The sequence below is a fragment of the Bombus flavifrons genome, chromosome 6, assembly GCF_040668555.2.
Source record: "Bombus flavifrons isolate JBK064 chromosome 6, iyBomFlav1_principal, whole genome shotgun sequence".
In the NCBI taxonomy this organism is placed as follows: domain Eukaryota; kingdom Metazoa; phylum Arthropoda; class Insecta; order Hymenoptera; family Apidae; genus Bombus; species Bombus flavifrons.
This window is the reverse complement of record NC_138447.1, coordinates 6166738-6191872: the sequence shown is the minus strand read 5'-3', so window position 1 is coordinate 6191872 and position 25135 is coordinate 6166738. Positions and strand designations below refer to the sequence as shown.

The following is a 25135-nucleotide window of genomic DNA, read 5'->3' as shown; positions in this document are numbered from 1 at the left end:
GAAGGAAGGAGCGAGGAAACGCGTTAGAGGATCAGCCGGCAAACGAAATCTAACATGCACGCGGACACACTGTACATTCGTGTAAAGCATAGCGGAGCCTTATTGAGAAAGCAATATGCATCCTTTAAAAAAAACTGCTTAAAGTATTTTCAAGCTGCTAATTCTACTTGAATAATTAATTCCTATGCTAAGTAATATCGAGGCAATCTGGATTCTCGAAAAATGGAGATCGTCTTCTGCGGCTTCGTCATCGCGAAACTCACTGAAGAAGATCACCTTTTTGGAGGACCACTGATGTAACCCACGGATAGCACTTCAAACTTTATACGTACATTCTCTTTTTCACAGCCAACTGGTCGCTTCGATCGTTCACACTGCCACCTAATTTTTTCACTATTTATGTATTTACTTTTACAAAAAATTACCAAATTTAATATTTCTTTTCGAACGTACCAAAGAAAAATTATATCATGTCGCGCAAAATATTATTTGCATACATATACATATTTTTCGCTACCGTGGGCGGCAGTCAGAGCCCTCTCCACCCCGTATGTAAATACACTACCGAAAATAGTACGTATAAAAATTATTCATCGCCTATACGATACAATTTTCTCCTACTTATTGAATCTTTATTAAAGTATATAATAAAAACGTGAGTGCAGTCCCGGTTCCACCAGCTTCCTCTTCGCCGCTTTTGCCGCGACTCAACACCGTCAAACATGTAAATATGTGTCGTGAAAAGACAAAATAAAGAGGAGGCCGAGGGAAACACGACGGTGCTCGAGAAAAATAGTAGCGGCGCTCCGTATTTTGGCGTAAAAATTAAGCGAACGTGTAAACTCGTAAAACCAAACGGGGAGAAAGTGGTTTTAGCGAGTCCCTGGGCCATAACATAGGTCACTAAATATAATAATATTATAGGAATATCTCAGCGTTATTTTGTACATAAACAACTTTATCAACGGATATTAAGAAGTAATCAATAAATCTACATATAAAAAGACAATCCGTATAATTTTCTTTTCGATATCTATTCCCCTATTTTATATATTTTCTCAAATATACTCGCTCCACACATCGGATTAATAAAATGAGATCGTTAAAATGTTAGATTGATCCGTTTTAAACCTATTAAATTTATTAACAAACATATATTGTAGAAAAATTGGCATATAGTTTGTGATGTGTCTCATGTGTGAGAATATGTTGATCGTATCATACAAATAATACAATATTTATTTAAATATTTAAGGCATAATGTAGTCATTGGGCATAGTTATGGAATATAGATCAGTGAACATAAGATGTAATATAGACGTAATATATTTATTTCATCAAAGATTTAAGTAACAATACACATAAATAAGACAATACAATACTTTTATTTTTATATACAAAAGCTATGTTTATCTGCACTGCGGTTTCGGCATAAATATATTTTTTTGACGTACGTGGATTTAAATTAAACAAAACTTTAAATCATTGATACATATATATATATATATATATATATATATATATATATATATATCTTATTTATAAACAACTAAACACAGAACAAAACACGAAACATTCGGAATGTCTTTCTTTTATAAATTAACGTATATATTATTAAAAAATTATTTTTGACAATCTAAAAAGAGGATACATATGATTTTATGATACATGAGAGAGTGTAATTGAGTTTACGAAAATCTAAAAAATAATACACATATATATTTATTACTGTGTATTGCTTATATGACGTATTATTTGTTTTTCTGTAAAAATAAATTTGACATTCTACATTATGAATCGCATTACAGTTTACTTAATTTGAACACAAGACTATTTCTATTGTCCTGTCTCTTTTTTTTAAATAAAATCTTTGGTGATATTAATTAACAAATTGTATATAACACATTATACAAAGTAACTATTTCATATCACACAATAGTCATAAGCTTTTTCACGTGAATAAATTAGTTTCTTTTGACCATAGCAAAGCTGAGGCCGAGAATACTTGCAATACCGATAATAACCCCTCCTGCAATGGCCATACCGTACAGACCCTCTGTAAAAAAAAATCCTCGTAATAATTAAAAAATTAACATTTTTGTCTTTTTTGCTTCATTTATATTACAAAATGCCATAAAGAAAAAGATATGCTTGTAACTAGAATTAAAGTATATGAAACAAACACAAGTTGAATACTGTAAAGGTATTGAAAAAATGTCATATATAATACTACTTTTATTAAACATGTAAAATATACACACAGAAAGAGTAGAAAACACAATTTTCTAGTATTAACACGAAGAAGAATTTCTAGTATAATTATATTAATAAGGTCAACAGTGTGAAATGAATACTCCTAATAAAATTGTATTAAGACCTACGTGATAAATACTGCTATCATTTTAGAAGTACGCAAGTCCATTCTTTATTCATTTCATTAAAATAATTCAGATCAAAGATATGCAAAATGCAATTTCTATATCATTTAATACAAACATGTATACATATATACACAAGTACAGAGCATTTGTACTTTCCTAGTATAGAGAACATAATGAAATTATCATGTTCGTAATGTGCAGACTTCTTGATTCATTCATGATATAACATCTAAGTTATTTAGAGGTATAAGATATTAAATGAAATTAATATCAGTTAACTTTGACTAAAGGGAATGTAATAACTACTAACCCATGAAAGTATTACTATTGTAAAAAAATAAAGATAAAATGATTGATTTATACTACATGCTGACTGTAAAAACATCAAACTGACGACGAAGCATCAAACGAATAACAAACTTTATCTGTCTAAAGCAATAATAATTTATAAAAAAGAAACCTTTTTCCATTTTTTTCTTGATCAATGTTTCCAGATGTTGTACTTGTTGATTTCCAGGTTCAACCTGAAGAAACGATCTGACATATGCTAAAGCTTTCGTGTATTCCTATAAAGAAAATAAATAAATACTAATTGAACAGTGCTGTTTATTTTGAAAAATTTCAGCAGGCTAGTAAAAGTCCATACCTTTATTCTAGCATTCCCAATAGCTAAATAATAGAGACAATCTCGTTTCTCACTATCGTTATGATTGCAATATAAATCTTCCAATAACATTATTCCCTTTCTGATGTCTGCAGGATATTTGCTTCTAACAAGACACCAAGCATATTCAAATTGTGCTTTTTGTGTTATAACAGATGAACGTAATTGTTCGTTATATATACGTTCAAATTTCTGAAACAGACAAATCATTTTTTAATCTCTCGGTTTATGATGAAATACTTTTGTGTATCTCTGAAGTATGAGTAACCAATAAATAATGTTGTCATTTTATTTCTATTAGAGCTTAATATATAGACTTATTACAAGCTTCGTACAAAAACATTATGTATTAAATATAATTGCAAAATTCCTTAGAAAGCCCACCATAATTTTATATCAAAAGAAAAATGAATAGAAATCGCATAACCTTTATTACTATATAGACACATTCAGTGTTATTTTACAGTATAAGCAAATGAAAACTTTATTTCCAAATTTAATAATCAAATATTTAAAAATATTTCATACTACACACATTAATTATATATTATTATATTACTTATTATATATTTAAAATATGTGATTGAAACATTAAGGAGTCGACAAGTAAGAATGGTTTTTGTGTATTCTTTATTAAAAGAATGTACCTTTAAATCATCAGAAGAAACAACCTCTTCAAGAACGTCCTCCATCTTCTAATACAAATCCGCAAGAAAACTACGAAAAACAATTTATCCTGTTCTAAATTCTACCTTAAAAGCAAAGAACTCATTACAAAACTACCAACTTCGGTCCGGCAATTGAGCTGTCAAAGACAAAGAAACAAGCAAGTGCACATATGCGCTTCCACTTACAGTCACTACTTATTGGTAAGAATAGCAAGGCGCCATTATATGTATGGTTTAAACAACCATAAAGATGTACATGTATATTGGACTTTGTTCTTTTAACAAAATCATTTTGATTTTAAGATGTTGGCAGTGCCAAACTAAACCAAACGTCTCTAGATTAAAAAATACAACTTTTCGCTTAACACAATAAGTATATGTTTAATCTTAAAATAAAGGAAAGAAAAAGTTCGTTTAATCATGCGCTGTGGTGGTAACTCAAAAATATTAACAATTGATTTAAAAATAAATAAATTAATCTATTTTTCATAAGTAAAAAATGTTTCATGTAAAAAATAAAAAATGATATAAAAAGAAATATACGCTGCTGCCGCAGATAAAATCCTAATGTATATTTTGTGTTAAAATTAATATAAATAAGAAAATGGGAGACTGAGCGAAAGGAGATACAAATAGCACAAGCTATCCTGTTTTTCAAACATTTATTATGAAATCAATTACTCGAAGTTCATTAACAATATGTATTTTTTCATGTTAGTTATTACCAAACATTTCGTTTAATCGTTTTGTCAATGAATACAATGGCAAGCCCATTACTGTATAAAAATCACCATCTATTTTTTCAATTAAACAACCGCCAAGACCTTGTACGCCATAACCTCCAGCTTTATCTCTGCAAAAAAAGAAACAATTAGCAATATTTTCACATTATTAAGATTATAACATTTACAAAAAGATGAAATATTTTACTCACAGTGGTTCCCCTGATTTTATATATGCCCATATCTGTTCTTCCGATATGTCACCAAATTTTACTTTTGTAGATTCATAAAAATTTACTTCTTTCTTTGGCGTTTTTAAACATACTCCGGTATAAACTATGTGTTCCTTATTTGCTAAACTAAAATCATATTTTTACTTAAATTAAGTTGACGTTAATATTACTTATGTGTAAAGTAATATATAGTTATATTTTACCTTGATAACATCTCAAATGCATGTAAGTTATTCTTTGGTTTACCATAAATGACATCACCCATTGTAACCAAAGTATCTGCACCAATTATTAAGGAAGGTGGCATCACATCTTCCTTTAATCTATCATATACTTCTTGCACTTTATATTTTGCCAAGTCTTGTACATAGTCACCAGAATTTTTATATGCTGATCTATCTAAATTTTCATCATACGTAGATGATACTACTTCTATATTTATACCCTAACATACAAAATAGATATATTCATGTACTACAGTACTAGTATAGTTATATTAGTATAGTTATAGTACTGTCGCAAATTAGTAATATTACTTTAATTATATGTATATTAAGGCTTATGACAAATTAGACTTATGTAAAGTTTGCTTTTTTAAATAGGTTATTATGTTATTTACTAAGGTTACAATAATACATAAATATTTCCTGATATTATAGTAACTGTGTTTATGAATGTTATAAAGAAGTTACCAATTGCTTCATTATTTCATATCGTCTAGGAGATCCACTGGCTAATACAACTCTACCTGCTGTCAAAACTTGCACTACTTGTTCAAACATTATTTTTTCTTTTCAGATTGCATTAATGAAGTAGCTTTAGGAATAAAGTCTTGCAAAAGTTCAATATTAAAGTTTCCTATGTAATCTTTCTATCTATATCTTTTTATCATTTTTAAGAATACAAATTAATTTATTATTCAATCAACATGGTTATATAACCACTCATAAGGTACAGAATACAGAATACATAGACTTATCATTGTATGGGTCAATCGACGAGGTACAACTCACAGATTACAGACGTACAGAACTGTCCTTACAATTAGTCAATGCTGTCACATTATTGTTACATGATAAGATAAATACAATGTTTCCAGATGTCGCTAGTTATGAAGTTTTCTGCTAACGAATTTAATACTCCATAGAAAACTATTTGGCATTTTGAGTTGAAAGGAACATTTTATTTTTCACTGTAACAAATCAGATTTAATTTTCGACTTTAAGATCTTTATTTCTTTATCTATTTTAATATGATTGTAAAGATTACGTCTTTCACTTATCTAAGTTTGGTTTAGTAGTATTTATATATATATATTCATTTATAGTATTCATAGAAAAATAAAAATATTTTGTTTGTTACTAAGTAGTCTATGTTTATAAAAAATTATATTTCAATTGCAAATTTGAAATTTAGTCAGTCATAATTGAAGGAACATATGTTTAATTAAACATATATCTACATAAATAAATAAAAGTACACAAAATGTTGAACTTCTAGGAGATATCGTCGGTTGCATTAAAACAATTTCAGAAATACAAACGAGGTGACATATAACAAGATATCGTGTAACCGTTTTGTCAGGTCGATGAAATCAAAATCGACTAAAAGTGCGTAAAAACGACGGGCATGGCAACACGCACTCGTGATATTCATTAACGGCTGTTACGAGAAAGCGAAGTGGAGGATAAGCGGACGATTCATATCGTTCAAACTTAGTCTTATACCTTACTATACCTTTTTATTACTTGCTATCATAAAATGTATTTTAATTTGTAAATCAAATATCCTGTCATAAAAAATAGATGGAATTTTTTAAAACTAACATCGAGTACACGTAGTGTTAAGCCTACGTGTTTTAATGGAATCATCTAGAAGTTGGGATGGTAATTGAACGTGGATGACAAAAGAGAAGATGATTAAAAGCGTAAAGGGTAAGTAAAAGGGGAATAGGGTGAATATATAGCGCAGCTTAAAAATATTAGAGCGGGAAGGAGAACTATTTTCTAGACACAGAAGATTCTAATACATCGTAATCGGTAAATTACGTAAATGCCGCATGCCATGAACGAACCTAAAGGTCAGTCAGTCCGAGGTCTTACATAATCGCAAGGCGAAAGGTTGACCCATCTTTACGCCGTAGCCTTCCAACTGAACAAAGATTTCGTGGCATTTTTTCGCCATACTTCGCATTGTTTCGACGGTGCAACGATCTTAACAGTTACATTAATTAATTCAAAACGATTTCTTGAGTGGTGTGGGGAGGGGGGTGGTTGTCACGATTCTTATAATTAGCCTTACTTCTAGCAGCATCTGTGATGCTTATCTGTTGTGCTATTTTATTTCATTATGATTTTTATTGTACAACAGACATTTCATGGTGATATTTGATTGACCGTACTTGAGATAATATCATAAAATTGAGTTCATTGTGAATGAATTACTTGCGTACTTAATTCTGTCTGGAATCATATTGCTGTTGAATTTGTAGTCATTAAGAAACTTTCAGTTATATAGTTATATTTAATTTACGGAAAAGATTCGAACCGATTAAAATATGTACTTTCTTTGCATAAAGACTACTATAATTTCAAAGAAATTGAAATCTGCGGAAACGTATTGATTGCAGCTGAAGATGCAAATTACCCGGAATTCTCGAAGATGATTTCATGAAAACAACATTGGTTATCTAAAGATCTACATAATCAAAGACTATGACGAGCAGGATATTAAAAACCAGTTATTAAAGAGTATTCATAGACAGAATGCCAAGATAAACGTAGATGATGTACGCTATTGTTACTTCATACGTTTGCCTCTTTACGGAATTGTAAATGGAAACAAAGATCCTAGGAGAGCGGGGAACATTCTTCAGTAAGAGGAAATTTGTTGCAATTTTTGTAAGAACAGTGAAACTTAGTATAATGTAGTATAATTCTGCTAATGTAGCTCCTAATAATCAAATCTGAGGTGAATCTTTGAAAAAAAGGAATAAAACGAAGAAGCTTTAGAATCCTTTTGTTCTTTATTACTTTTAGTTAAGGAAACGCGTAACAATAAGATATAGGATCTCGTTTTCTGTAAACTAAATATTATACTAATATATATCATATGATACTAATATACTGCAATACAACCAAATATATGTATATTAAAAGAGAAGGAGAAAGGAACATGAAAATATGATAGGTACATGTCGCTTTCTTTTTTTCGTTTTTCATATATTTATTTTCTGAATATTGGAACTTCCAATGAATGACCAATGATCGTAAGATATTATGAAAATTAAAAATTATGAAAGTATTCTCGGTCCCACGGAGAAATAAATTACGTTAATAAGCACGAAGCGTCTTCTCGTACTTTCACTAACTTTACATATCCTTCTTATCTTTGCCGAGTCTGAATTTGCCTCATCCGTATCCTGAAGTTGTTCCTTACCATATAATCAAGGTTAATAGGAAAATTAAGTTAAATAAGACAATTTTGGTTAAAAACTATGAAACGATGACAAGAATTGCATCATAAGTATGTGGTATGCAATCCTTGAGCCGACAATTGGAAAAGAAAGTGAGATGTTCTGGCTCGTCCAGTTTGGCGGATTTGCGAAGTCGTATACTAAATGTGGTGAAATTAGTGAATTAGCTAATAAGTGAAATTACTGGTATAGGTCAACCTCTATTTCCACGCGTATGATGAAACATTGCGTGGATATCGTAAAAATCGTTTGAGTAATTAATTATCACCATGCTGCACCGCATTTCTGTATTGGACATTACATAACAATATTATATATCGAGTTTGGAGCGTTATCGAATACAAATAACGAATTCTATTGATACAAATTTGCAACAACTTGTGTTGGTTTTATTGCTGTTCTTCTCCTCTCGTTTTATCTCTTCATATTTAGACACCGTCCCACGCTTAGACCAGAGTTATTAAAAGTTTTATCTCTAAAATTGTTAATTTTTTCTTCTATCGATCGCCATTCTATCGTCGATTGTACGGCAATTTTACGTCGACAATCAACTTGCAATTCGTAAAATTCATTCGTAGAATTTCACATATTTTATTACGAAAGTTACTATTATATAAGCAAATTTATCAGCATTGCTAATTTATACCTTGTCACTTGTAAAACTTCGCTGATGATACTAGTTCAATCGTGGAAAAAGATAATTTTATTGAAGCAAAATTAACTTTTTTCAAAATAATTGTACAAAAATCTCGTTATTACCTAAAAAGGTGATTCTCAAAAATTTCATTGCTCGTTTCATTAATTGTTCGTTTGTTTAATCGTTACTACGAATTCGCTTACTGCTCATCCTGTCTATGAGTTACTGACATCGGTCAGCACATTCTGAAACGTGCTTTTTCGTAGCAATTTATGATTATTTAATTCGACGTTGAAGCAGTAAAGATTCACCTTCCCGACATCCCTTAAGCCTTAAGGCGTCGTATGGTAAAATCAGGTAAAATCGTGGCTGGTGAGTCAAGATGCAGCGGTAATCGCCAGGCTGTCGTTATTAAATGTGATTACGCAACTCGAAAAGTGGCTTCAAAGGACGCGCATTATGACACTATGGCACGTAGCCGTTTCTATGGGGCGCTACGTCATGCCTCGAGGTGTCTGCGTTTAGCATTACAGCTAATACGCCTGCGAACAGGGGCGTATTCAGACGGAATTCGATCCCGGAACACGGAGATCCTTTTTTTTTCTATACCGCGATTATACCTCGCGGATAATAAAATCACTTTGTTAGGTTGGATACTATTGCGTCGTTTTTTATTTTCGTATAGGTTTTCCAGTAGAATTTGATACCGTAGGTAGTTCCGGAGAGTTATCGTTTACACATATATAGTAGTTTACTTTAATCAGAATTATAATTTTTAAGTTATTTTCAATATGTACAATATTTCATATGTATAATTTTATGTTATGTATGTAATGTTATGTATAATGTTATGTTATGTTATGTATGTAATGTTATGTATAATGTCATGTTATGTTATGTATGTAATGTTATGTATAATGTTATGTTCAATATTTCATATCTTCAATATGAAAACTGTGTATTAATAACTTCTTTCTTCCAAATGAGTGATTACGCAGTGTAGGTATGTGTTTGCTCCGGAAGTGGAGGCGTTTCAAATATTTGAAGGACGTCAAATTTTTTAACGGAACTGTGGAATGAAATTTTTTCATATATCAATTAAAGTATCCCCTAATTTTGTATGAAAAACGTATATATGAAATACTTGTATCCGAAAACCATTGGTTTAAAGGGTGTTTTAACTTTAACGATGTAAGAATTAACGTAGGACGGACAAGGTCCTAATTAACATATATACATACAACGTGTCCGTAACGTTACGAACGAAGGAGGACAAATAAACGATATGTTGTATCTATTTTACGAATAATTTTTAAATATACTTTACAAAGAGTAACGAGATAATCTTTGGAAATACATCGCACAGAATGAATTTAAATAAACGAAACGGAATAAAAATAATTAAATCTACCATAAGCCAAGAATTATTTGCGGATTTATAGTTATTAATTAATGGCATTTTGTTCAAACAGAGATTATCGAAAGTATTATAAGAAATAATTGTTATTAATCCGCTCCTATCCGTCGATACTAGTACTTGCATGATGTATACGAAAGATCTATTCGTATATAACTTACCTGATCGTCTCATCTTCTCTCAGCTGACTCTACAGGCTATAGACAGCTGCATGATTTGTCCATACTTGCGTGTACAGTCTCGTTAGGCAGTTGCGCTTGATCGATACCTACTTTGAAATAGAAATGGAATGTAAATTGCACTTTTCGAATACGGGAAGATGGATTAAAATATCTCTAAGCGAAGAATGCAATATAGTCGTTAAAGAAATTCTGTAGTCATATGATTGGGTAATATTACAAAATAATTACGAAGTGATGTAAAATGGATTTGAAAAATAAATAACCGAATTGTTTGTTTAAAAATATTCGTTTACAGAGATGTTACATATCTACATACGCTTGCTATATCTGTTATAATTTTGTTATATGAAACGAATTGAAAGAATTTACCACTTCCCTTTCTACGTAACTTAACATTTCAAAGTACATTATGACTTTTAATTAGTCTAACTCTGATTGTTAAAAGCTACTGTGACCGAAGAGCCTTTGAGCGGATCATCCAATCGATGCATGTTGTTTCTTTTGACTGTCATCGGCAGCAGACCGATGGGAATTAATGAAAAAAAGAGCGCAAAAATTGAAATCACAAATGATTTGCTGCAACGAATTATTGCGATACAAATTACCTATTGTCGAAAACATTCAGAATCACGAGATATTAAGCGTCACACATAAATTTATTACTGCCTCATCCTCTATAACATGTAACTTAAGCAGCATCAGCCTTCTTTTCGTCATAGTTGGTAACCTAATCTTTCTAGGGTTGTTAGGTAGAAGAATCTTCCCTCGCTTATGCGTCAACGGCCCGCGCCTCCTCTTTGTACCTGAGTTTCATCATCAATGATATCACGTACATTTTCTCTCTTTCTTTCTTAATATTCATTAACTTCTTTGCATTCGCAACTAAGATAACTGACAAATATTTATTGACTAATTTCTTTACTTTTACGATCCCGATATTTGTGATATTAAATATACATGTACATATATTCTATATATCTAATGTGCTATGATTCCTCCGAAAATTTCAAGATTAAATGAATAAATAAATACGTTTCACATTATCACCATTGTTTCTGATAGATAGATAGATAGGTTGAACATCAAAGGCGCATTCGCAGACTTCCCGAGCATCTACATGACACACCTTCTGTCACAATAGCGAGTATTTTTCTGACCTTTCAGTTGTCATTAAAAAGAAAGAAGAAGCTCGGCTGACGTGAAACGGAATTGCGGTTCGACTAGTTTCAAAGCAGCGGTCGACCGCCGCGAAGGACTGAAAACACTGGCATTTCAATCTTCAAACAGATATACTCTGTCTACCCTTCGTTCCCATTTGTTTCTCCAACGATTCAAGGAAAAGGTCCTACCATTCTATTAGGTCATCCCATAAGTAACGCTCTTTTTTTAGAACTGAATTTAAAACGATAAGATAATACCAATACAAATAGCTATTAACACTTAACGATCGGCAATTGCTGAACTGGATAGTGATTAATATTATCTGATTAGTGACTGGCATTATAATAATGTAATATAATATAATGGAAAATATTATTCCAAGTTATAGTCATGATAAATAAAATGTACCGACATATAAGAAATTCTTCATGCGTTTCCGTTCCTTTTGTTTTCTATAACGCAAGTGAGATGTATTAACAGTGGGGCTTCTCGATTTTTAAGGAATAATTGTTTATTTGTACTTAATATATGTACGTACCGTAAAAATCGTACTGCTTATGAGGCGAGTTAATTTCGCTTTTCATCCTGAACAGTAGCGCACGGTATTGCGCGTCCTCGTTTGTCGCTCTGATGATTTCCACTCAAAAGACGTATACATTCCAGGAGCCTAGTTGCGTCTAACAGCTGAATAGATGAACTTGTTACATTTATTAAGCGTACACGATTTCCCTAGTTCGTGGAAGCAGATTGTTTTCCAAAGGATCGTGCATACTGTATGACTATATTGTATAGTGTAGGACGTCGTGTCGCGCCATATGAATGACACGATGTAAATGTCGGTATATGGCCGTGGAATCCTACGAGAAAGGCTGGTACATTCAAGCCGAACATTAATAACAAATCAAGATCTCCGATCAGCATTAACGTCACAAATGAATTTCACCGAAAACCTCCACACGATGATTTCGTACCGTACATATTTCAGTGACAAATTATGTAACGAATGCTCCCGTTTTGACCTTATGCGATCAACGTCGATCGCGCGCCGAATTTTTAAAAGCATAAAGTTGTACGACGAAGACAAGTGTGTAAGATATCAGCGAAACATGTATCTAACGAGAGATGAAAGTGATTGATCGTTGACTCTATCGAATAATTTAACGAACAACTTTGGTAGCTGTGATCGTTCTCGATTTAATTAAAACAGGAAAGATACGAGCAATAGAAATGAAAGATATAATTTATTTTATTGTTTTCATTATTTAAAGTTTCGTATGATATTTTTAGCAACTTGTATTCAAAGTTTTTTAAACAACAGCATAGCGGGGAAATTTCACGTATACGCAGATTAAGAAAATCTCAATGTACTTACATAATAAATTATTACCATTTGAAAATATTAAACAAATTGTCTGTAGTTAAATAGCGCATGATAATTTCTCCTCTTTATTTTACAATTTATTTCGAGCTTGTTTTCTAAATCTGAAGTATGTTAGAGAAATATACATCGAATGATAATAAAATAAACACGATAATTGCTAAAATCTATTTACCAACGATTTTGAAAATACATATTACGATATTTATATACACATGAAATTAGCATTATCCGAGCATGTCAATTACCCATATAAAATGCCTGTACGAGGTAAGATGATTTTACATGTCGAGATAAGAAATACGAAAGCGGATACAAGTAAAATGCGCCTTTGTCGCGAGAGTCGATCCTCGAATCACTGAACGATATAACAGTGATTCATAATGCGAAGTCGTCGATGATTGCTAACGATATAAATAAAACAGTTAGTTAATCTCGTATTAGAATTTATTCTTTAAATTATGACGCAAAAGTTAATAAACTTTACATCGTTCAATTTAATCGCGTAATAACAAAACACTGGACATAAAATCAGATTTTATATGTACATAAAAAATGTGGTATTACTACGACATCATCAAACACGTAATATTTTACATTGTTCTCAATGTTCCGTCCCACGTTTCATTTCTATGCAAATAATTAACAAAGTAAAAGATTACACGAATGAAAAAGGTGTCTACAAAGTGAATTTCTTTTATTAAGAATTCGCTACAATTCCCAATCAAACAGGGCATTCGTACGATCATACCATATTCACCACGTATACATATATCCATGGAACCGACAATTCGGTTCGTTATACTTGGATTCATGCGAATTCTAATAATTAAGTTACGAATCGATGGTCGAACCATTAATTTTCATGTTCACAAAACAATATACCTAGTGTGTATGTACCTTTCTCTTGTTTCGTGGCATACTGCCATGTAGATATGTTCATGTCTGCCGCAGGAAACGAAGACTAATAAAAATCCGTTGCGGTTAATCATTACGAGATCAAATCTATCACGTAACAAGAAATCGAAGAAGCATCATACAGATTACTCGTGCTATTCAAGGCGACGAAAAAAAACCGATGCACAGAATACGTGAAATTACATCTTAATAACATGCGGGTGGGGACTTTGATCTAAGATAACATGTGGCTATTTTTAAGATAAGCGTAAAGTTGTAATTTTTTAACTACAAACGTTGTTTACTTAAATTAATACCGTTAATTACCGCGATTCTTGAAAGGAAATCAATCTCTATTAAAAGCACAATTAAAAGCGATATTACAGTTTTTAACGGTATTAGGTAAATTTCTTATTATCCAAACGTAATCGATCTTCTATCAGTTAATATATTTTCAATTAACAAATAAATAAATAATTCGGCTACGTTTATCCAAATTTGCTTGATATTATTTAGAAAATATCGTTGTGTTAGATGTAATTTTCACTTCGCATATTTCATTCTACAGTAAATGAGAGGAAGGTGGAAGATTTGTATTTGGTAACTTAAGAAGCAAGAAAAGTTACGATTCTATTAAAGGAAAAGGTATATGTAATTATTATCGTATCTACTTGATGAGGCAAGAAAGACAATTATTGGTGAATTTATGAAAATTACGTTCAAATAGTCGTTAATGCATTATCGCCGATTGTAACTTACGCCGCAAATGTCAGGGTTAAGCAAAAGACCGTTGCATTAGAACACCGATATTCCAATATCGCGGGAAATTCTGGGTAATTTACTTTTTTTATTTCGTCCGAGTTTTGTTTCGGTATCGCGTGCTTGAAACGTTGCAAATATGTTAATAGTAGAGCTGATAGGTAGTTGTTAAATGTCAGCATGTACTTATTGAAAATATTTTATAATTAAGACGAAGGAACGGCAGAAGTAACAAACTTCAAAGTGCAACGATAGGGAAAAGAGTTGCGTTGACCCTTTACGTTGATTCCTGCCAATTTTTAAATCTCGTTGTCGTTAAAAGTCGCTTCGATTGATTGGGAGAAGGTTTCTAAATATTATTTTAAATCGACGAAGTCTCAGAAAGAAGTTTTAATTCTGGGAATCTAGGTAGTAGATATAAATAGTTCTAGTGAAAAGACTACGTCGTTTCTACTTATTCAGATACTAAAAGACTTTCACTTGTTGGATTATCGAAGATTTTTGCTAAATAAATTCTCTAAGTAAAAGAAGCCAAAATTCTATCTTTTGAATATCATATTATTTCAAATATTCAATTTATTATGAAATGGATATTTTTATTTAAAAATTGCTAAATAAATTATAATAACAATTCGTTATTTTTTGCAACATTTTTAAACTCTTAATTACTATTCAAACATTAAAGTACGCTGTTATTCGTGTTAATTTTGCTAAAAGCAATGACAAAGCGCGAACTCTATATCGAAATTGCTTTTGAAAGTAATCGAAATGAAATTAATATTGCGTCAGGTAAATGCAATGTTAATAAATGACGCTATATGTATATAACTCGTACATCTATACGTATAAACGTGTCATGAGCCATGCGTGCAGAAACGATTCAAGGAAACGAAGATTTCCTCTTCTATAATCGCAGCTAACACAATTGTACGTGACCTAGACACTGCATCCCTTCATACATTCAATCATAGCCTGTTTTGTTCGACTTTATAAAAATTCTGAACAAATATCCGGTAGAACCTTGCAACAAATGGCAATTATCTTCCTACTTCTCTCGTATCTTTTGTATTTCTTGTTTGTATTTCTCTGTTATATTACTGCATTTCACAATTGATGCTATCGATGAAATTGAAATTGAAATTAAAATTCTGTGCTATGAATCATAAACTCGGGTTTGTTCATTGAAACACAGTTTTCACGGTAATTTTTTACCGTATGTTATTTAATTCTGAATTTTCACCTTCTGCCTTATTTCTTTATTGTTTCCAGTAATTACTTAAAATTTCGATTTTGTTTAATAACCTATTCTTTGTATTATACGGATTTATTACGGATACGCGTAAGTTTTATCGCTTTTGAATAATGTTTCGTTTTTTATTTCGTTCATAAAATAATTTATTCTTTAATACATTTTTTTTTTTTGATTGATAAAAAGATCTTTCATTTTAATTTCGGTCATTATATTTGACATAATTTTATTTAATTAATTTTACAGCTTGCTCCATACGCACAAAAAGTTTCTTCAATTTGCTTTCACATTTTAATGATCACCTTGTTTTATCTGATATTAAAATCCTTAAATGTTTCATCCGTAAATCATTCCTTTAAACTGTCGAAAAGTAACTTTTAAACAATTTTTCGCTAATGTATAAGGCGACAGCCGTCACTTGATTTCTGGACCTCGTGTGTTTCTCGAAACGTCCGAAATTCTTGGACGCGCTGCTCTTCCGGAGGATGAGCGAAGAATAAATCCGCCATGAGGATGATATCATCCATAGTTACGAGTGATATAATGGATAATTTCACTGTACCGAAATTAATAGACGGGCCATGGACCATCGTTGTACGTATCGAGCGTCAAGATAAAAAATTCCAATTCCTCGATTCATCCGAGCACATTTTTCCGAAGATGCACTGGTCAGAAGAAGTGCATTGTGAAGAGGGCAGGGATGACCCCTTTCACTGTACCACGTTGCTACGGTCGTGTATATAAAGAGGCGAAGCATCTGACGAAGAAGCACAAGTACCAACCCATCTGCATCCTAACCGCTTCAACCGGTGTCCGTGTGACAGAGAGATTATGTTCACTATCAAGGTAGGTACTCAGTCCGTAATACACGCGCCCGACAGTAGTCCGCGATACACGGTTTTCATACGGCGAGATAAGTCTTCTCACTTGAACGCCACCAACTTGGCCGTGAATTACCATCGGTGTTAGGTACACGGGTCGAAGCTTTGATTTACGCTGGCTATGGGGAAAAATTGGCTAGTCTCGTTGGTAGCGTGTCCCTCGTTACGCATACATTTCCCGCGATCGGTGTAATACTCTAACGATAAGCACAGAGGAAGATCTATGGATATCGAGATATCGCTTAAAGGTGGTTACAACTTGATTTCAAGTCACTGTTCGTTGTTACTTATATCTTTGAAATAACTATTACATATCCTTCTTTCATTCCTTTGTAGTTTGACAAGCCTGAAATAATATTCAAGTAGGTGTAGCAATCATTTTTTCTTTCTTGATTATTTGGAATTTTGGACTTTACTTTCGATCGAATTATGCAATTATTCTTATTTTATTCTTGAAATATGTCGGCGATGTACATGCGAATAATCAATGTTGAATTAATAGGATTGATCAATGAACGAGTATTCCGTCATGAAATAGTTGTGCTAGCGATAAACACGGTTATTTCAAAACAGAAGCAACGAACATTCGAAAACCCTTCGCGTTTATTCCGAGTGATATAATATCGTATTTTGAATCGTATAATTTTGTATAATTTTTATTTTGTTGTGTCGCCTTCCATTAATGCGATAATGACTCGCCATACCGCGTTGCTATCAAAATTATCTACGTATTATGAAACAAAACACGAAGGATAAACACAGAACGCGCGTGTAACGAAACGGTTTTCTCAATCGATATATGTTTCTAAAAAATAAAAGGGATAGAAAGCTTGAAACGCGACGGTACTAGTGGGATATGTACCTGTAACATCGAAGTTCCCGCGAAATTCGATATTCGTGTTATAAATGTTAATATTGTATATTTATATGGTAAGAATTGAGTTTGCTGATAACGAAAGCTGTTCCGCGTGAACCGATCCGATTAATTTTTATAATTCTTGAAATATTTCGTATTACATAGTACAATAACCACAGTAATACAATACTAATACACGCAACGTGGATGACATTTTTTACGTGTTCATTTTATTAATCTTTGTATTAATTTGTTCTTCATTTCGGTGATTGCAACGATAGCGAAAATCTTCGTGCCGCGCAAATGGAATTGCACGTATACCTAAAATACTTTAATCGATACTGTTCTATCATAAAAATAACGAGACAAACAAATGGTCATTGATAAGCCTTAATATCTATGTTTTTCTGTAAAAAAAAAAAAAAATACCGAGTCACGATATTTTCACGTTCGAAATATCTGTCGTTATCGAATTTTGAAACTTGAATTCATGTACGCTTATTGACAGAAGTCGTATCCCTTCTCTCCGTGTATGTAGCTTTCGAATTAGATAGGTGTTACATCAGGATAACTTTAAAGCCGATTACTTGCTCGTGCGACTTTGATGCTGTCGTTATGTCACTTATATACGGATACGCCTTTTCTCTTTTATTCGTATAGCAGTGTCTTCGTCGCATCGCTGTTACCTTATTAGCATCGAGCTAAAGATATTTTTACATACATTGTCAAGAATATTCTACGCACAGGTATTCCACTCGAAACATTTTTTCGTAACAGAATCGTCCTTCCTTTTCATTTACTCAACAAATTGTAGAAATTGTACATAACATATTCTCGCAACGATAGTTGAAAGGAACCTGTTAATCGAATTGAGCTGAAAATATATTTTATTTATAGAACTCGTAGTCAAACATGTACAAATAATACTCTACGAATGATACGAAAAATATTCAGACTCGGCAAGCTAAGCTCGTTATTCTTCTCTTACGCTACATGCGTATCTTTTTTTTCAAATCAACGATTCGTTCTCGATGCAGGATTTAAAAGGAGGCGTTCGAAGATCTTCATTAGCAATCGCTGTTGCGATTGCATACAATCAAAATTAACGGAATTCGAACGAGGGAACAGAGGACAGGCGTGAAATTAAGAATAGAATTATCATAACAATTACGAACGACGAACGACTAGCACGATTGCGTCACGTTACACTCGTGTCGACACCTTTTTCTTCGAGGTAGGACAATTGCGATGGAATAAAGCATGACACCAACGAACATCCCGAATACTTTCGTGTACACGTGCACACACGCGTGCGTTCCAATTGTGTCATCTCTCGCGCCACTTTGCCATTTAACTGGGCCAGGTAATACGCTCAACAAACGGGTATCGAACAATGAAAGAAATATTATTCATAGTTTTTATGAAAAAAAAGAACAATCTCCGCTATCCTAACTAAAATCTTTTGTATCTTATGTATGTTTTCCACGTTGACGATAAAATTTCTCGCGAGTCTCAATAGTGTAAAATCGTTCTTCCGCATTATCGAGGTTACAAATGATTGCTTATTGCAGTCGTGACAAGAAAATAATAGCTAATTTCGAAGGCGACTTAACTAGTTTTAATATGCGCATATATACACACACACATTTATATATGTATAATGTATAGGTAACTATACGAACGACTACCAAGTAAGTAAAGTATGAAACAAAGTATCAACGAAACAGCAGAAAAAGTAATGCAAAGTAGTATTATTTGTGAGTTTTGAATAGCTAAAATTGATTAGAAAGAAACAATAGATTCTCGTTATTTTCGTTGTTTATCGTAAAACACAACTTCCAAAAAAAAAAAAGAAGGGAAAGAAAATCTAAGGGAAAATGTTCGATGAAAAACAAGGAATAAAATTCGACAGAAAGATATATGCATCCGTATCAAAAACATCGATTGCATATAAAAGTAAATACGAAAAAGGTACCACCGTCGAAGATCAAAAATGGTTTTGAATTAGTTTTTCGATTCGAAATCCAATACCAATATCGTTACTGCACAACTACGACGGATGGCGGAGCGATGGCGGAGCGAAATTGACAATCAACGAACGTATCGAAACGCGTCGGTGCACCTCTCAGACAGGGTCCCCTCGGTGATCGTTTGACCTTATGAATGAGAAGAAGAAGCGCCTTCACGTCTCTCCGGTTCTTTCATAATCCGTGTGATTGCACGTTACGCGGCGCATCATTACCGCCACTGGTAATTCCTCCTTCATTCGGCGCGACACTTGTGAAACTTTCCACGCCTTGTCATTTTCGCGACTGAACCGCGTAACAACGGAGTCCGGTGCAATTAACATTTCAAGTAGCGATTCGTTCGTATCGAGATCTTTCTATCGCGCGCCGTGATAAAGGATCGCGAGCGAAAAACGGCCGATATCGATCGAGAGAAAGAGAGGAAAATCAAGACAGGCTACGTCCGCTTGTACACTCCGGCATACCTCTTCGATTTCCTTCCTTGTCCTCTCCCCCTTGGTGACTGGCTTCGCTTGGCCTTCCGCGCGTTCCATTGTCTACGCGGTGAACACGACACGTAGGAAGCGATCGCTTGTTTCAGCTCGGTCATACGGTCAAGGAGAATCGAAATATCGATTACATTGTTACGAGAATGAAATCTCGTCTTGGATAGCGTTTCATTGATGTGGCGCTGTTGCTCGGGATTGGTAATTAGAAACGCGTTACGGACTGGGATAAGAGCCACGAGTCCGTAATTCGATCTTTAATCCTGCTAGACGACTAGCATTTTGTCATTTGCCGGTGTCATTCACGAGTGGAAGTTTAAGCAGTCGCAGACGGACGTCGGCAAAAATTTCTGTATTTCGCGAAACAATTTTGTGAAAGTCGGATCGTACGTTTAACGGTGAATAGAAGTGAAAATGTTTCATCGTGTTCGAAGACCGGTATAGAGTACGATCTATGAAGATGGCCGTGCATACTTGTAGAAGACAAGAGTCAACGATGAAAAGCGATCCGATCGGGCTGACATTTAATTCGCGAATTTTTCCTCGAGCAGATTCACGGTTGACGGAATTCTTGAATGAAATTACACGTTCCACGGTCGTGCGGAGAAAAACGGGCACATTACACGGGTACCGCTTTCGTCCTGCCATTACGTTGTATTTCATAATGTCATTTGCAACTGATGTAACCGCGTCGTGCAGTCTCTAGACATTATCGTCTTCGCTTGCCCTTTGCAGCCGCACCACACAGTGCCACGCCATCGTCGCCAAGCGCTACTTTCACGAATTCTATGAATATTTGAACGAAAGGTTTTACAAATGGTGTTAGCGATCGGCATTTCTCATGGTCTACGGATTTCCCAGGCGCTACCCCACTTTGCCAGTCACGAGAGACAATGCAAGTTAAAAACTCGTATTCCAATTAAACTTAATTGGTGCGAATCCCATTTCGACGCCAATTCAAGAACGACGCTCACTCGATCGCGCTTATTTACGATGGCTTTGCTGTAATGTACGCCGTGTAACGTGTAACGTGAGTGCTCGTAATACGATTATTCATCGAATTAAGACAATTGCAGGTTGGGTATGCGAGATTTTGCGCGATTTGTATATTCCGTTCGTAGCGTAGTCAGTGTAGCTGCGATCACATTGCTTGGCAATTATTTTTTCGATAAAACAGCCTTTATTCTTGCCTCTTTTTACAAAATTCATACTTTGAGTAGATGCGACGCTCCCTTTCCTATCGATACAGCGATTAACTACATATTCCTTCTTTGTCTGATTATTTTATATGTATATATATATATATAAGTTCTTCGAAATTGAAAAAGATATTAACGAGAAACATGATTGTTTCAGGTGTTAGTGGCGGTCGTACTTTGTACGACGGCGATATTAGCTCTTCCTCAACGACCTAGCGGTGGCGCTGACAAAGATGCGGTAATTACATCTCAGCAGCTCGAAGTCAACTTTGACGGCACTTACGTCAATAAGTAAGTTCATGGGAGAACATCATCGAAAGAAGTAATTTGTTGCAACTGATTTCTTACAAAAAGGTTTACAACTAACGGCAAACTTACCTCGTCGTTTTATTTCTTAATGTAGGACACTAGTTTTACAGAAGAAAAGTAGGTCAGGGCAACGCAGGAAATATAGAAAGGTGTAGCATCTGTATAAGAGAAATTATATAGTAGGTTTTTAATTTAAATGAGACGGGGACGATATTTTTTGCTTTCTACAAACAAATACGCAACATGCAAATATAATAAATGAAATTTTCTTAGCTAGATTTCTTTTTAGAAATTTCAGTTTCGACTTCATTAACATATTTTGTATAAGATAAATGTCGTGTGCCATTTCTTAAAACTTAAAGGATTTAATACGAAGTCAGCTTCTATTTTTTTCGAGAGAATTTCGTTCTCATCGTTATTTCGTTCACCACGGTAGAAACGTAATTTCATACCAGATCAGTTGCATGGATTACAAACGATCAACTTGCGGAAAGCGTAAAGAAAATCGAGTTCAAAGTTGAATTGTCTTCCGGACACTTAGCCATGTAACGAGTCAAGACAAGACCTTTGATCATTGCTAGAACGCGAACGTGTAACGAACAAAGTAATCATAGACGTCGAAGACAATAGACAGAGGATAACAGGTATTTGAGTCCAATGGCACTGGTTTATTCACACGATTCGCATTGTCGCCAACTGCAATCTCTGTTTTGCATAAATACGTAGCTATCCATAGGTAGGAGTGACGGGCTACCGAGCTGAATGTTTTTCTTTCAATTAGAATGCTGTGTCTCTTTCTTTTTTTTTTTTCTTTTTAACGCCGTTGGATTCTTGATATGATAATTATTATCGATTACACTCATGCATCTTTATACTTAAGATCGACGAATTCGATAAAAGAAGCTCAGCTTCTCTTTATCGAATTCGTTCAATTTGTCAAATTCGTTCGTTCGTTCAAAATTCGATTAAGAAATTTTGCTGAATAAATTTTTTATTTCAACATTTATATATGTTATTCGTTAGTCGGATATTTAAATAACATTATATTGACACAAGCGTTTGATAAAATAATTAAAGCGTCATTCTTTAAAATGTCGTAAATGAATACCGTCCAAGTTATGAAAGTTTAAAGTGTCTCTTTGGAAGAGTGTTTTAGCGTTACGTCAGCGTTGTATTTAGCTTCGCTCGACGTCCCGACGCGGCATCAGTACAGCATCGGTATCGTGTTAATGAAGCTAAATGTAGTACCGATGAAACATTAGTCTGCTGTTCCGAAAGGACGTAGCCTTCGCTGCAGACATTAAGCAGCATGAAGCGTTAATCAAACTACAAATTATTGTTCAGCTTCGAGACAAGCAACGGAATCAGTCACCAAGAATCGGGACAACCTAAACAAGTAGACAACGAGACACCAGTTGTTTCGCAAGGCTCTGATTCTTACACGGCGCCGGACGGTCAGCAAGTCAGTATCACGTACGTGGCGGACGAGAATGGCTTCCAAGTGCAAGGATCTCACATCCCCACGGCACCACCGATACCGCCAGAGATTCAAAGGGCGCTCGAGTGGAACGCGGCTCACCCAGAAGAAGACGACGGTGGTCAACCACGACCACCTGGCCGAGGTACGTCTTCTTTTCCTACCCTAATGATTAACGACGCTTTTACGTTCTCCGGTTAAATTGTTCGTTTTCGCGCGCAACGAGTCTGTACGATAGATTTTCATATTTTACATTCGCTTCGAATTTGTACGTTGCGCGGTTCATTTATTTCTTTGGTTATTCTTACAGAATGTCAATTTTAGAACAAAAAGTATTTCTTATTCTTTGGCATGCTTTTACATTTTCTACTTTACTGGCATATGCTTGTATTATATATTACGGTCGAACTTCGTAATCGAGTGAAATAAATCGTAACGATACGTGGACTAAAATGAAATTTCTCGGTGATAGTATACGCAGTGACGTACGGCTATAACAGTCAAAATATATGTTTTCCAACGATCGAGTCTAACAGGTTTCTCGTCCCGTAGGTTAATCAGCCCAACTATACCTCAAACGTGACCTGATTTCGAGCCAGCTTGCCATGGACAGAACCGACCCTGAGCCTTCGATGCGACCATAAAAATAAATATAGTGTGGTATATTAATCTAGGATTATACATAACAGAAAAAAATAAGGCGCGAGCCAGCCGGTATATAATAACTGTATACTTCGAGATTCTTTATCTTACCTGTATAGATGAAAGTAATGCGCACTGTTCAACAGTTTACGACAGGATCGTGCCGATGCGCGCACGCTGCTTTCACAAACGTAAAACGCGAAAAAACGACGACGCCATCGCAGCTGCGAAGACGCGTATCGAGCGTCGATAGTACATAATAATATACGTATACTTTAACTTGTGATTTTTGTATATAAATAAAAACGTTTTGCCGAAGAATCTTCTGTCTGTCTGTCTGTCTGTCTCAAGGAATTCACACTTTCCCTTTCTCCTTCTCTTGAAGCGTGTTATGGCCCTCGTTTATACGTATTAAACGGCCTGCATCATCACATCATACGGTGATAATCTAGATTATCACGAAAATAATTAATCGGTCTGAATTATTGTATCTTGGCAACTTCTACAAGTAGTTTTTATACAATTTTATTGCGTGTTTTCAAACCGTATAGTAAACGGAAATAAAACGTGTGAAATAATTAAATCGCTGTAAAATATGAGAAATAAAAAGAAAAAGAAGACAACAAAGCCTAGTTATGCGTAATTTTACACTATCGTTATATCTAATTGAAGAAACACGTACGTCGAATAAATTTTTATATAATATTTTGCTGTGACTTGGCTCCGAAAGCGATAACATACTATAAATTATAAATTATAAACTATAAACTATAAATCTCTCGTGGTGATATTATTCTAAATTTTATAGTTACGTACCTTTTCTCGTTATGTACTTGAAAATTGTAAAAAAATACGAAAATTATTTCTAATTTTCTTTTCATATTTAAAGTTAATTGTTACGTGAGATTTAATAGTTCCCAATCATCGCGCCAAATTTTACAGTAGCACGCTCGTTTTACATCATTTCAGAGCCGCGAGTTGCAAAAGTCAGGCGTAATTTTGCTTCTTGCCCAGGAGTAAAACACGGGAATTATCACGGGAAGAAAATGTTATCGTTCGAAGGGTATCGATTACAAGACAGCGGGCATGTCGAAACTCTGCGGCAAACGTGATGGAAGCTTCAACGAAGATCCGAAGCAGTAACTCTGTGAAAGGTACCGAAAGACATTGTCGATGCCATTAATGGTACAAGCTATTAATTAATTAAAGTAACAACTTTGAACGCGTGTCAATGCTTACATTAATTAGTTATTGTTAGGAACCTAAATGAAATTATATAACAGCGTATACCTGATAGAACCGAAATAGCGAGTTTGTAAAATCTTCCTTTAACTTTGGGAGAGAGCAACGATCGCATAAATACGAGTTATTCGTGCGGGACATGTTGTCCTCCAAACTCGATTTAAAATTATAAATCATAAGTCTTCTTCGTAGAA

At 33.9% G+C, this 25135-nt stretch overlaps 3 protein-coding genes across 3 annotated transcripts; 1 reads left to right on the top strand and 2 right to left on the bottom strand.

Annotated features, from left to right (window-relative positions):
* Positions 1–1311: 1311 nt before the first annotated feature.
* Positions 1312–3941, bottom strand: Fis1 (Mitochondrial fission 1 protein). Its single transcript, XM_069114528.1, has 4 exons — positions 3693–3941; positions 3028–3237; positions 2842–2947; positions 1312–2056 (listed from the first exon to the last, which is right to left on the bottom strand). Exons 1-4 carry the CDS (start codon positions 3735–3737, stop codon positions 1965–1967), a joined length of 453 nt encoding a protein of 150 aa, XP_068970629.1. The 5' UTR covers positions 3738–3941; the 3' UTR covers positions 1312–1964.
* Positions 3942–4360: 419 nt separating this feature from the next.
* LOC138180551 (dTTP/UTP pyrophosphatase) lies at positions 4361–5741 on the bottom strand. The gene is made up of 4 exons (XM_069114527.1): positions 5361–5741; positions 4872–5113; positions 4648–4794; positions 4361–4566 (listed from the first exon to the last, which is right to left on the bottom strand). The coding sequence occupies exons 1-4, from the start codon at positions 5448–5450 to the stop codon at positions 4428–4430; spliced, it is 618 nt and encodes a 205-aa protein (XP_068970628.1). The 5' UTR covers positions 5451–5741; the 3' UTR covers positions 4361–4427.
* Positions 5742–16572: 10831 nt separating this feature from the next.
* Positions 16573–24020, top strand: CPR14 (cuticular protein 14). Its single transcript, XM_069114808.1, has 4 exons — positions 16573–16669; positions 21429–21562; positions 22925–23202; positions 23610–24020. The coding sequence occupies exons 1-4, from the start codon at positions 16655–16657 to the stop codon at positions 23612–23614; spliced, it is 432 nt and encodes a 143-aa protein (XP_068970909.1). The 5' UTR covers positions 16573–16654; the 3' UTR covers positions 23615–24020.
* The last annotated feature ends 1115 nt before the right edge of the window (positions 24021–25135 follow it).